The 13,534-nt window shown below is 50.9% G+C and overlaps 3 protein-coding genes across 3 annotated transcripts in view; 2 read left to right on the top strand and 1 right to left on the bottom strand.

The window, feature by feature from the left end:
• Positions 1-6,087, top strand: part of dnah5l (dynein, axonemal, heavy chain 5 like) — a 29,177-nt gene extending 23,090 nt beyond the window's left edge. Inside the window, exons 65-78 of the mRNA XM_084703680.1 lie at positions 256-411; positions 623-805; positions 1,154-1,324; positions 1,602-1,980; positions 2,458-2,579; positions 2,668-2,817; positions 3,364-3,528; positions 3,774-4,044; positions 4,314-4,435; positions 4,555-4,710; positions 4,909-5,100; positions 5,241-5,429; positions 5,633-5,765; positions 5,864-6,087. Coding sequence (XP_084559806.1) covers positions 256-411; positions 623-805; positions 1,154-1,324; positions 1,602-1,980; positions 2,458-2,579; positions 2,668-2,817; positions 3,364-3,528; positions 3,774-4,044; positions 4,314-4,435; positions 4,555-4,710; positions 4,909-5,100; positions 5,241-5,429; positions 5,633-5,765; positions 5,864-6,087 — 2,613 coding nt within the window. The remainder of the gene's footprint in view (positions 1-255; positions 412-622; positions 806-1,153; positions 1,325-1,601; positions 1,981-2,457; positions 2,580-2,667; positions 2,818-3,363; positions 3,529-3,773; positions 4,045-4,313; positions 4,436-4,554; positions 4,711-4,908; positions 5,101-5,240; positions 5,430-5,632; positions 5,766-5,863) is intronic.
• On the top strand, positions 6,086-6,969 carry LOC146274838 (dynein axonemal heavy chain 8-like). Its single transcript, XM_084703358.1, has 2 exons — positions 6,086-6,569; positions 6,742-6,969. The coding sequence occupies exons 1-2, from the start codon at positions 6,363-6,365 to the stop codon at positions 6,958-6,960; spliced, it is 426 nt and encodes a 141-aa protein (XP_084559484.1). The 5' UTR covers positions 6,086-6,362; the 3' UTR covers positions 6,961-6,969.
• A 354-nt stretch (positions 6,970-7,323) lies between these two features.
• cavin4b (caveolae associated protein 4b) lies at positions 7,324-13,473 on the bottom strand. Its single transcript, XM_084703282.1, has 2 exons — positions 12,794-13,473; positions 7,324-8,984 (listed from the first exon to the last, which is right to left on the bottom strand). The coding sequence occupies exons 1-2, from the start codon at positions 13,142-13,144 to the stop codon at positions 8,412-8,414; spliced, it is 924 nt and encodes a 307-aa protein (XP_084559408.1). The 5' UTR covers positions 13,145-13,473; the 3' UTR covers positions 7,324-8,411.
• Positions 13,474-13,534: the final 61 nt, after the last annotated feature.

The following is a 13,534-nucleotide window of genomic DNA, read 5'->3' as shown; positions in this document are numbered from 1 at the left end:
GTGTTTGTCTTCCTGTGTGTCTGTCTGTCTGTCTGTCTGTCTTCCTGTGTGTCTGTCTTCCTGTGTGTCTGTCTTCCTGTGTGTCTGTCTTCCTGTGTGTCTGTCTTCCTGTGTATTTGTCTTCCTGTGTGTCTGTCTTCCTGTGTGTCTGTCTTCCTTTCTGTCTGTCTTCCTGTGTGTCTGTCTTCCTTTCTGTCTGTCTTCCTGTGTGTCTGTCTTCCTGTGTGTCTGTCTTCCTGTGTGTCCCTCTGCCAGGTGACGTCTCTGAACAACAGGTACTTCCGCTCCGTGCTGGAGGACAGTCTGTCTCTTGGGCGCCCCCTGCTGTTGGAGGACGTAGGGGAGGAGCTGGACCCAGCCCTGGACAACATCCTGGAGAAGAACTTCATCAAGTCTGGATCCACCTTCAAGGTTCTGCCACACACAACCATACAAGTAGACAACACACAACCACGCAGTTACTACACACTAATACACAAAACACAACCATACCAGTACACACAACACAATAAAGCAGCATTGATAATCACCATCCTCTCCCCCAAGCACACACTCACTCACACACACACACTCACACACACATTCACACACACACTCTCACAGGCGTGTGTGTGTGCTCCAGGTAAAGGTGGGTGATAAGGAAGTGGATGTGATGAAAGGGTTCAGCCTCTACATCACCACCAAGCTTGCCAACCCCGCCTACAGCCCCGAGGTCAGTGCCAAGGCGTCTGTGGTGGACTTCACCGTCACACTGAAGGGCCTGGAGGACCAGCTGCTGGGGCGCGTCATTCAGCTGGAGAAACAGGTCAGGCCTACTGGTTATAGTGAGTCCTACTGGTTATAGTGAGTCCTACTGGTTATAGTGAGTCCTACTGGTTATAATGAGGCCTACTGGTTATAGTGAGTCCTACTGGTTATAGTGAGTCCTACTGGTTATAGTGAGTCCTACTGGTTATAGTGAGTCCTACTGGTTATACTCAGTCCTACTGGTTATACTCAGTCCTACTGGTTATAGTGAGTCCTACTGGTTATAGTGAGTCCTACTGGTTATACTCAGTCCTACTGGTTATAGTCAGTCCTACTGGTTATGATGAACCCCTCTGGTTAGTAACACTAGTTAGTGACACTAGTGTGTTCCCCCCCCCCCCCCCAGGAGCTGGAGTCAGAGCGGGTCAAGCTTCTGGAGGAGGTGACCTCCAACAAGAGGAAGATGCAGGAGCTGGAGGACAACCTGCTGTACCGTCTGACCAGCACCCAGGGCTCTCTGGTGGAGGACCAGAGCCTCATAGACGTGCTGCGGGTCACCAAGACGACCGCTGAGGAGGTAGGGAGGGAGGGAGGGGGGGCGGGAGCCTCATTGACGTGCTGCGGGTCACCAGGACGACCACCGAGGAGGGAGGGAGGGAGGGAGGGAGGGAGGGAGGGAGGGAGGGAGGGAGGGAGGGAGGGAGGGAGGGAGGGAGGGAGGGAGGGAGGGAGGGAGGGAGGGAGGGAGGGAGGGAGGGAGGGAGGGAGGGAGGGAGGGAGGGAGGGAGGGAGGGAGGGAGGGAGGGAGGGAGGGTTCAAGTGGTCGTGTCTGAACCGTCAGACCTTCTTCCCAGGTGAGTGAGAAGCTGACGGTCGCCGCAGAGACGGAGGTGAAGATCAACCAGGCCAGGGAGGAGTACCGCCCCGTGGCCACCCGGGGCAGCATCCTCTACTTCTTGATCGTGGAGATGTCCCTGGTCAACCTCATGTACCAGACGTCGCTGCGGCAGTTCCTGGGGATTTTCGACACATCCATGGAACGCTCCGTCACGTCTCAGATCACCTCCAAGCGCATCGGCAACATCATCGAGTTCCTGACCTATCAGGCGTTCCGCTACACTGCCAGGGGGCTGTATGAGGACCACAAGTTCCTGTTCACGCTGCTGCTGGCGCTCAAGATCAACCTGCAGGATAGTAACATCTCCCACGCTGAGTTCCAGACCTTCATCAAAGGTGGAGACTTGATCCTCTCTCTGGCCCCTGTTTCCCCTCAGCAGTGTAGGACTGAGAGGGAGGAGTTGATGTCCTTATGACAAGTCGCTCGACAGTCAGAATATCTGAATCTTTCTCCTGCAACATGGGAAATCTGGTTGGTGGTTCAGAGAGCCTGCTTGTCACTCATCACACCTCTGAGAGGATCCCCCTGGCTTAGATTGACATCAAGAAGGAGCCCCTCTCTCAGCCCCATCACCCAGCTAGGGAAGTGATCTCACTCCCGTCTTAATGGGGGAGGGGTAACTGGACACCCCCTAGTTCAGCTTTCAGCTGCCCTGCCGTGCTGTGCTCTGGGGGCTGGAGTCAGGCCTATTCTAGGACAGGAGTTTTCACCTAACTTCTCATCACTCAGCAGTGCTAACTCCATCTCTCCCTCTTCTCTCCTTCTCCCTCTCTCCTCCTCCCTCTCTCCTCCTCCCCCCCTGCTACCAACAGGGGGAGCTGCTCTGGACCTGAACTCAGTGGAGCCCAAGCCCAGACGATGGATCCTGGACCTGACCTGGCTCAACCTGGTCCAGCTCTCCAGCCTGGCTCCCTTCAGCCAGCTACTAGCCCAGGTCACACACACACACACACACACACAAATGCTTCTTAGTAGGTTCCTAGCTCATCCCAGCAAGTCTCTGAAGTCTGCCTCTGTTCCAGGTGAGCCACAACGACCGTCCCTGGAGGGCCTGGTTTGACCAGCCTGCGCCCGAGGACGCCCCCCTGCCAGAGGACTATGACACCAACCTGGACACCTTCCGCAAGCTGCTGCTGATCCGGAGCTGGTGCCCTGACCGGACCATCGCCCAGGTGGGATGAGGGGACTGTGTTTGAGGCTGGGGGAGGGGACAGGAGTGAGTCAAGACTGTGTGTGAGGCTGGGGGAGGGGTCAGGGGGGGAGTCAGGACTGTGTGTGAGGCTGGGGGAGGGGACAGGGGGGGAGTCAGGAGTGTGTGTGAGGCTGGGGGAGGGGGACAGGGGGGGAGTCAGGAGTGTGTGTGAGGCTGGGGGAGGGGGACAGGGGGGGAGTCAGGAGTGTGTGTGAGGCTGGGGGAGGGGGACAGGGGGGGAGTCAGGAGTGTGTGTGAGGCTGGGGGAGGGGGACAGGGGGGGAGTCAGGAGTGTGTGTGAGGCTGGGGGAGGGGGACAGGAGGGGAGTCAGGAGTGTGTGTGAGGCAGGCTTGGGGTAGTGTCTAAAAACAGCTTGAACACTAAGCTAGAACAGCTGTCAGTATGCATTAACAGAGATTACCAGTCTACTCCCATCTCTGCTCCTCTCTCCCCTAAAAAGATCCTTTCGTCTTGCTGCCCCTCTTAAAATAATGTATTCTCTCGCCCCCTCTTTGTGTGTGGCAGGCACGTCGCTACATCGCTGAGTCCCTGGGGAGTAAGTATGCTGAGGGGGTGGTCCTGGACATGGAGGGCATGTGGGCAGAGAGTGACCCCAGGACGCCCCTAGTCTGCCTGCTCTCCATGGGCTCCGACCCCACTGAGAACATCGAGAGGCTGGCCAAGTCCAAGGTGAGCCTCCTGCTCTGCTCTCCTCTGCTCTCCTCAAGCTGGGATCATGTGACCGTCCACGGCAGAGTGGTCAGCATGAGTGGGTCAGCTGTCTAGATGATTCTCTGAACACAGACTACAAACTATAAACTTCAATAAACACTAGTTATACATTGTTTCAAATCATAAATGATCTGAAGAAAACCCTAATGGCCGGTTGTGACTGAGCAGATGTTTGGACCTGTGTGTTTCCTCCGACCCTCTAGGGGGCGCAGTGCAGACCCATATCTATGGGCCAAGGGCAGGAAGTGCACGCTCGCAGGCTATTGGCCCACAGCATGACGGACGGGGGCTGGCTCCTCCTCCAAAACTGCCATCTGGGACTAGACTTCCTAGATGAGCTGCTTGAGACGGTTACCGCGGCGACGGAGGGAGTCCACGAGGGCTTCAGAGTGTGGCTGACCACGGACCTGCACCCTGGCTTCCCCATCAACCTGCTGCAGTCTGCCATCAAGTTCACCAACGAGCCGCCGCAAGGTACAACCCTGCCTCCCCTCCTCTCTTCTTCCTCCTTTTCTCTCCCCTCCTCTCCCCTCCTCTCCTTCTCTCTCTTTTTCTCTTTTCTCTTCTCCCCTCCTCTCCTTCTCCCTCCTTTTCTCTCCTCCCTTCTCCTCTCCCCTCCTCTCCTTCCCCCCTCCTTTTCTCTCTTCTCCTCTCCCCTCCTTCTCTCTGCTCTCCTCCCTTTAAATCATTCACAAACCCTTCAGTCATTCGACTATGAGATTGTTGTTGTTGTGGTGGTGTAGGTATGAAGGCGGGTCTGAAGAGGACCTATAGCAGTGTGACCCAGGAGCAGCTGGAGATCACCAACCTGCCTCAGTGGAAACCTCTGCTCTACGCTGTGGCCTTCCTGCACACCACCGTCCAGGTACCTCACCTCCACCCTCCCCTTCATCCCCACCCTCAGCCTTACTCTCACCCTAACAACTACCCTCCCTACCTCCTTCCTTCCCTCCCTCCTCCCCTCTCGTCTTCTCTCCCTCTCAGGAGCGTCGTAAGTTTGGCCCGCTGGGCTGGAACATTCCGTATGAGTTTAACCAAGCAGACTTCACCTCCAGCATGCAGTTCATCCAGAACCACCTGGACGAACTGGACCCTCGACGTGGCGTCAACTGGACCTGTCTGAGATACATGCTGGGAGAGGTCGCTAAGCAAAACACTATTTAATTATGATGTATTTAGGATTGGTCGTCATTGGTAATTCAGTGATTAGTTTATCACTTTGTGATTCATCTACATGCTTACATTTTTGGGGGAATTAAATTGAGTTGAATTTCATCTTTATTTCATTCAAATTGAATCAGATCTGTTCAAATGTACTTCATCTTTGTTTTCCCCAAGGTCCAGTACGGAGGCCGTGTGACAGATGACCTGGACAAATGTCTCCTGAACACGTTCACACGCGTGTGGTTCAGTGAGAACACATGTGGGGACAAGTTCTGCTTCTACAAGGGCTACACCATCCCCCGGGCCAAGAGCGTCTCGGAGTACCTGCAGCACATCGAGACCCTGCCTCTGGTCGACTCTCCTGAGGTGGGTGAGGGGCTGTTTGATCTGTGTCAGAAGAGCTGCTTTTGGGTCATCCTCGGTTGGGTACATTGCACTGGGTCCCTGAAATCAAGCGCACCCAGAGAGAGCTCCATCACTGAGGCCCAGGTCCTTGTGTCTGACAGGTGTTTGGCCTCCACCCCAATGCTGACATCACCTACCAGACCAACCTGGCCAATGAGACCCTGAGCACCATCATCAACATCCAACCAAAAGACAGCGGGGGTGGGGGCGGGGAGACAAGAGAGGCAACCGTTCAGAGGCTGGCCAATGAGATGCTGGAGAAACTACCACCTGACTATGTACCACATGAGGTAGGAAGAAAACATGATCACAGTGTTAGCAGCTCATGACTAGCAGCTGTGTAATACGATCAGGGCCATCACGGCCCCCAACCTCTTTATCTTGGGCATCATCATCATCATCCACAGTGCCTTCTGCAGCCTCAGAGAGACTTGGTTGGGTTAGAGGTCGTAACCATGGTAATAACCATGGTAATATGTGCTGTCCGCTGCAGGTCAAAGGTCAGCTCCACAAGATGGGTCACCTCCAGCCAATGAACATCTTCCTCAGGCAGGAGCTGGACCGCATGCAGCGAATCATCACCTCCGTGCGGACCACGCTCACTGACCTCAAACTGGCCATTGACGGTCAGGCTCTCAAAAACTCACACGCAAACAAACTCACACACACACACACTCACACACACACTCACATCCATACCCTCCTCTCTCCACTCCACTCCCAGGTACCATCATCATGTCGGAGGACCTGCGTGACGCCCTGGACAGCATGTACGACGCCCGGGTCCCACGCCTGTGGCTGAGGCTGAGCTGGCAGTCTGCCACCCTGGGCTTCTGGTTCACTGAGCTGCTGGAGAGGAACCAGCAGTTCCAGCCCTGGATCTCTCAGGGGCGGCCGCTCCAGTTCTGGCTCACCGGCTTCTTCAACCCTCAGGTGGGGACGGGGTAGTTGACCAGGGTTCCCAAACCTTGTTTCTGGAGAGCCACTGTCCTCCCCTGTCCAATTTAGCACACCTGGTTTCTAATAACTAGCAGGGAGACATGGTGAGTCCCATGAATTACAAGTTGTTGGTAGTTTACAACCTTCAGAAACAAGGTTGTAGAGGGGTAGGGTTATGGATAACCCTTCTCACAGGTATGTGTACTGTGTTTAATGCTGTGGTAAGGCTAGAGTAGGTAACTGATCACAGTTGACGTTGGTGGCTCCAGGGCTTTCTGACCGCCATGCGCCAGGAGACCACTCGTAGCAACCTGTCAAAGGGCTGGGCCTTGGACACGGTCGTCCTAAACAACGACGTCACCAGGATGATGAGGGAGGATGTCTCCGCGCCTCCGCCAGAGGATGTGGGCGGGGTCTACGTGTACGGCCTCTTCCTGGATGGGGCGGGGTGGGACAAACGCAACGCCAAGCTCACAGAGGCTCCACCCAAGGTGGGTCACGCCTTCCTCCCTAGCTTTCTCTCATCCAGTAACCTGAAAAGTCCTTCTATGTGTATTAGCGGAGTCCAAATCTCATAGCTTCCATCCCTCTAGCAATAAGGTTAGAGTGGTGTGCCCCCGTCCCATAACACTGTAACCCCAGGACTCCCTGCTTCTCCTTTAGGTCCTGTTCACGCCCCTGCCCGTGGTTCATGTGTACGCCATCAGCACGGTGGCTGCGGACGGGAGAAGGCCCCAAAGCCTGAACCTCTACCCCTGCCCTGTGTACAAGAAGCCCCGCCGCACTGACCTCACCTTCATCTTCACCCTGCAGCTGCGCACCCAGCCGAGCCCAGACCACTGGACCCTCAGGGGAGTGGCCCTGCTCTGTGACTGCAAATGAGGCGGGGGAGTGGGGGAGGGAGGGTCGGGGTGGGAAGGGGTTGTATGTCTGGGGTGGGTGGGGTCAAATGGCTGAGCGGTTAGGGAATTGGATCACGAATCATAAGGTTGCCGATTCGATTCCCGGCTTTGCAAAATGACGTTGCGTCCTTGGGCAAGGCACTTCACCCTACTTGCCTCGGGGGAATGTCCCTGTACTTACTGTAAGTCAGAGCGTCTGCTAAATGACTACATGTAAATGTGTGTGTGTGTGTGTATGTGTTGGGAGGGAGAGAGGGAGGTGTGTCAAGGTGTTGAGGTCCAGGGTGTAGGTGAGGGAGTGTGTGCATGTGTGGGATGTCAACATGTCCACTAGCAAAGTAGATCTTTTTGGTAGATCTTTTTAATCAACAATAGTGTTCATTATAGAAACAGTATATTTGTGAAGTAAATACACATCATGCAAATACTCAACTTTACCCCTAGAAGCAGCAGAAAGGCAGTTCAGTTCACTCTACAAACAGTAACATAAACCCTCTACTTTTACTGTCATACTAATAATGATTTAGTTGATTAGAAGCTGCTATCATGCATAAACACTAACGTACCACACAACTCTGAAGCACTAGGCTGGACTGAGAACAATAAAGTTATATCAGACTCTTCTACTGGCTCTTTATACAGCAAATCAGTTTATTTTATTGTCTTTAAATAATTCTATATAAACTTTTAAGGTTTCCTTTATTCTTCATCTGATCTATCTACACCCAAATAAGTTAAATTCAAACAATGAATTTAGTTTATTTTTTACATCCAATCACATCCTTCATTGTTGCATCGGTAAAGTTGATGACATCACAGAGCTCCCCTGGCAACAGTAATTAACACCCAGACCAGTTCACATACCCTTGACGTTCACAGACATGTCACACCCAACACAAGCACCAGAAGAAGCTAAACACAGACAAAATTATGTTGAACTTGGTAGAAAACTGACAGTTCCACACGCTCACTGTGATTCCTGTCATTTTATTTGTATTGTTTTGCCTTTCTTATGAGTCCGTTTTGATGTAAACAACAACAAAAACACAAAGTTGACGCTGTGATATTACAGAAGTGTTTCAATTCAACAAACTAATCTTATTGGCTCTCTGTCTTGACCGTTTCCTCCTATGTCATTTCCCGTTCCACGCCTTCACTCAGAAACCTAAATCCCCTCCTCCCAGTCTCTAATCCATCCCTAAACCCCACCCCCTCATGCACTTGCCTTTACTAACGTTAGTAATCTCTGCACTACCTGTGAAATCCTCTGGGAGCAGCAGAAGTCGCTCCAGTGCATAGAAGGAAAGGCTTTAGGGGTTGATTTGAGACCCCCCCCTCGTGTCGCAGCCAGTCCAAGTTAGTCTAAGATGGCAGACATGTCGCCATGTTGCATGTAGTTTCTCTCCATTGGTTAACAGGGCAGTAGTTCCTCTATGACAGCTGCTTCATGTCGTACATGGGGACCTCCGTCTCCCCCTCCTTGGCCTCGTCTGCTGCCTCTTTGGCCACCTCAGTGTAGGCCTTCTCTGGGCTGCCTTTGCGGCCCTTCGGGGGGGGTACGGGGGCGGCCCCCTCCGCTGCTCCCTCCGCCCCCTCCTGGCCCTCGGCCACTGTCCTCTCTTTCTTCAGGTTGACGTTCTTAGCGATGGATTCCTTGAGCCTCTCGCCCGACTGCTTCAGCCTCTCTCCGGACTGCCGGATCTTCTCTCGGCGCTCCGTGGTGACGATGCGCTCGCCCAGCTTGTTGACCTTGGTGCCCAGGTTCTCCCTGGTCTTGGCCATGTTCTGGCGGGAGAACGTGGCCTTGAAGCTCTCGATGCGGCTCAACCCCACCTTCTTGACCCGTGCGGTGGAAGACTCCGCCTCCTCCACCACCATGTACTCCTCGTCCGACTCGGGCGGGAGCTCGAACTTGTCCGGTTCTATTTCGGCCGGCGCCGCAGCCGCTGCTGCTTCTTTGGGTTCCTTAGGTGGAGTCCCCACGGCTGGTACCTCGTTTTCACCCTGGGAGGAGAGAGGAGAACATTGTGAGAACCTCAGGAAGGCATGAAAAGGAGGATGGGGAAACAGGGAAGCGTAACATGAATCTAGTGTTGAGGCTCCTGCTGTGCACGTGACAGGGTTTATATACAGTCAACACAACCCAAGGGAGAACCACAGGCAGTCTATCTGGATGCTGAGTAGAAACTAAACATGAAGAAACAACTACTGACAAGTATCACTGGCATGCATTGCACCAGTGTCCAAACCAGCCTATCAGCTGGTGAATTCCACACCAGAAAGCGTGTAGTATTTAGTAAGTCAGAAGGTCATAGCAAATACAATAGTTAAATACAATGTTCATGTGCTATTGTCTTAAAACTGGTACTACTTCCTACATGAACGTCCACTACAACAATTGAGTGACAATATAACCACGACTGAAGATGTCTCCAAGAACTGTAAATCATTTAAAGCTATAAATAGCTGGCCAGAAGTCAGTGAGATATGGATACCTCCTCCAAATATATCCTTCCAAACTCTTGCCAATATGTGGTCTCCAGCACAACTTTGGTCAAGAACACTTCTTAATCCTAATTTTCTTGTGTGTAGCAGTCATTTGCTCTGTAGTGAAATACTTTGAGCTTTTAAATACACTTCTATATTTTATTGCAAAGTGCAGACACCAAGTCCATAGGGGAAACAAATGTTTATCATCACATGCATCTCAGTGTCAGCATCTAACTTATAATAACACACAGGGCCAGATTATATTTAAAAACAAATACTTTATTTTATGAGATGCACTTTATTTGAGCTGCCACTGCACAATAAATCACTATAAAGCTACCAAAGTGGTGGAAATAAATTGAAAACATTTAAGTTTACTAAGTTATCAACTAAGACATCAGCACCATGCCAGTTTCACTTCACTGACCAACCTGAGAAGACAGCTAGAAAATATTGTCTCAGCTTGAGTTTTTCATGTTAATAAATTTGTTATACGTTATATCACATATGCAACCAATTTTTCCCTGAGTAATCCCAACAATTAGTTTTAGCTTAAGATGTCAGAATGAATGAATGATGAATGAGCTGCTGAACTGGACAGACTGACAGCAAGCCCGACCATGTGACCGTTCCGTGAGGTCTTATCATATGACGTAAGCAGATGTCATAGTATGTCTCTCTCTGTCTTCTGGTTCCAGAGGGACCTGGACATGCTTCCAGAACGTTCACCACGATTCTCCAGATCACTGGTCCTTTCAAGAGATGTTCAGAAAAGAAACCATGACTTAACAAAAAAAAAAAAAAGAGGGTTTAAATGACATTTGTATCCAACTGTAGGAATACAAACATACTAATAGTATCTAACGCTGCCATGAGCTACATTGACTTCGAATTTCACTGAAAAAGACAAAGCTAGAAGTTGAACAGAGAACGTTAAGCTAGGATGGAGTCTATAAATACTCTTACACCTGTCTGGGAAGCTCAACATTAGGCTACACAAGGCTAAACATATCCCTCAGGCATGTCTGCACTACTATTACACTGCTAGAACGTAAGAAGCAAACTAGAGCTGAATCTCTCTCTACGGTACATGCAAGCTGGGGACTTTATCCCCAGCCAACCAATATTGTTGTTAGTTAAGCAACAGAATCACATACACTCATGGAATCTTAGTTCATGTATCAACAGATCAAAGCGTGTGTCTCATGTGGGGGCATAACCAAAGCATGAGCTTTAACTATAGGATCCCCAGCTTTCTAAACTGGGTGTCCACAGCTTACTTAGATACTGTAGTTTTACAAAAGTTACTACATTGTCTCAATTGTATCTCTACTGTGACAACCCAGTCCTGAACAAGCTTGATCAACCAGTAAGCTAACAAGCTGTCATGTTGAGGAGCAGCTTGCTAAGCACACTGCAGTCCTTTGGTGAATGCATCAGAAGCACTATATGACACTATATGATACCTGATATAAACTCTGACATTTTCAAACCTCGACTGTCTCAGCTATCAGCCTCAGTCTTTTTGCCTTGACATCCCAAACCCTTACTGTCGTCTGGCTAACTGAATGTACAATATGAAATGAGCCCCTAATTTTTCTGTCTCTGAACCTTGAGATCCAATTTGTTTCCTTTTCTATTACTGATATTACAGCAGAGTTTGGCCACGACCTGTTAAAGCCGCGTATATGATAGTTTTCTGACGGCCATTGTATCCACTCTTGGCACTGAGCTGACCAATCCTGGTTTTTGAAATAATCAGAATTTCAGGTAACAGACATTCTGACACCATCAACACAAATAGGAAATAGAAAACCCATGTGCAGATATAAAGCTATCACAGCTCTGTCTGTATGGAAGGTTTATGACTATGTGAGGTTTTTGGTCCCAGCCACAGGTCATACTGGGCCTATATTAGGAGATGAGGCCTCTGACACACAGGCTCAGAATAACCCAGAACTCTGACAGTCAGATCAGCTGGTGCTCTCATTTATACCGCCCACTGACTGAACCATGCAGGGATGAAACCACACAGCAGAATATCTACGGTGGCCATCGAGGGACCCACATAGAGTAGCTTTGTAGCATGGAGAAGAGCTAGCTAGCATGGAGACAAGACAGGAGACATGGAATGCCAGCTCCATATTGAGAATGCAATATTGAAAACTCCTCAATGTCCCAAACGTGTACAAGCAGTCTTAGAGCCACAATGTGCAGTAAACTCCCTATGTTGGCCAGTGGGAGAGTTATGCAACTTTACATCACTGAAGATTGTTATGACACCAAACTCAAGAGGTTTGAGGGGGTGTTTGTCTCATGTTCATAGACCCCTCACGTGATGACAGTAGAAGCTGATTTGTGACAGAGAAAGAGCAGGGTACCAGCCAGGGGCGTTGGTAGACAGAACACTCTGCTGGGGCACAGGCCCCTATTCATATCCCTTTTTGCACTGCTCGGCTATAGAAACTCTCCTTGCTTAACCCACTATACAACAGTTCAGGGACGCGAGTTTGATATCAGCTTTGGCAGGGATATCAATAGTTAATGCGAGCGCACACATTTTTGCCGAGTCAGACACCTGGACTTGTGTGTGCGTGCTGCAGTGGCTATTTGGCAAGCTCAGAATAGCGTGCTAACATGGAATTCTGCGTGCATCGGTTTGTGTTTTCGGTTTAACTGCTTTGATTTTACAAGCGTTGATTGGATCTAAATGAATGACTAATAAAGTAAATAGTTAAAACTCAAACTAGATTTTACTGGGGCACAGCAGATTTTACTGGGGCACGTGCCCCAGTAAAAAAGGTCTTACGGCACCCCTGGTACCAACAGTATGTCAGTACAGCAATCACACCCTAGTCACGTACAACAGCAGAAGGCTAGGGTTGGTCCTGTTCTTGCCATGAACCACAGAATTCAATTTTCATGATTGAATAGTTGGATTTATGCAGTTTAAAAATAACCCTCCTAAACAGCACAGCATGACTCAGTAGTAACACCTGCATGTTCAGATGTTCATGAACAGGTCACAGCCACTCTCAAGTCTATAAACAAAAATCTAAGCCCAACAAAACTTATATTATTTTTGTACAGACTGATGTGTTCTTGACAGAAAACTCCTGCTTGACCTCTCTTTTCTTTGACCTCCTCTCTTCTTGGCCTGAAATTAAAATGGCTGCCTGCATCTCCTTCTCCTTGTGGTTATTGTGACAGATCTTAACCTAACCTGGGTCACCGTCCACAACATGGGTCTAACCTTCTATAGGACTGCTCTCAACCTGTTCAAATCAATAGGCAAACCTCCAGGAGTGTCAGTAATCTCTTACCTGGTAGATCACCACCCTGAACTTGTTCTTGGCCAGCAGGTCAGCCTGTGTGGCCTCCACCTTCTTCACACGGAGGTTCTGGTTCTCCACCCGGACCCGCACATCCTTGACGTTGCAGCTGACCTTGCGGGTCTTCTCCAGGAGCTTCTCCACGGAGCCGGAGGTGACGGCGTGGTCGGAGCTGAGCTTCACCACGTCGGCCTGGATGCTCTTCACGCTGCTCTCCAGCTCCAGCTGCCGCTCCTCCATGCGGCTCTGACACGCCTGCACGTTGTCGATGATGCCCGCCACGCGCTCCAGCAGCGCTAGGATGCTAGCGGGGTCCTCCACCGCGCCCAGCTTGTCCGCCATGGCAGTAGGGTGGTAGTGGTTGTGGTGGGGAAAGGGCTCCTACCTAAAAGCCAGGGGGAAGCTGGAGGAGGAGAGATCCACACAGGGTCTGCACTTGTAGCCTAAGAGAGGGTGCCTGTAGGAAGATGGGACGTCCCTGGGCTGGTGGTGTCTGGTGGGGTCGGAGAGGGAGGGCTGTTGAAGGGCTGGAGCATCGGGGCTGAGGACCCCAGAGAAGAGGAGGACAGGACCTGAACTGGACCGGAGTTACCCTTCAACTGGTCTGCTACACCTGACCCCAACAGACCAACACAGTGACTCCACCTCTCTCTGGGTAGGGGTGAGAGAGCGAGCAAGAGGGAGAAGACAGACAGGGGCATCAGACATGCGTTAGATACGTCTATTAATACC

This window comes from Hypomesus nipponensis, chromosome 8 (assembly GCF_054491055.1).
Source record: "Hypomesus nipponensis isolate SF chromosome 8, ASM5449105v1, whole genome shotgun sequence".
Lineage (NCBI taxonomy): Eukaryota > Metazoa > Chordata > Actinopteri > Osmeriformes > Osmeridae > Hypomesus > Hypomesus nipponensis.
This window is presented reverse-complemented; position numbering and strand designations above follow the sequence as displayed.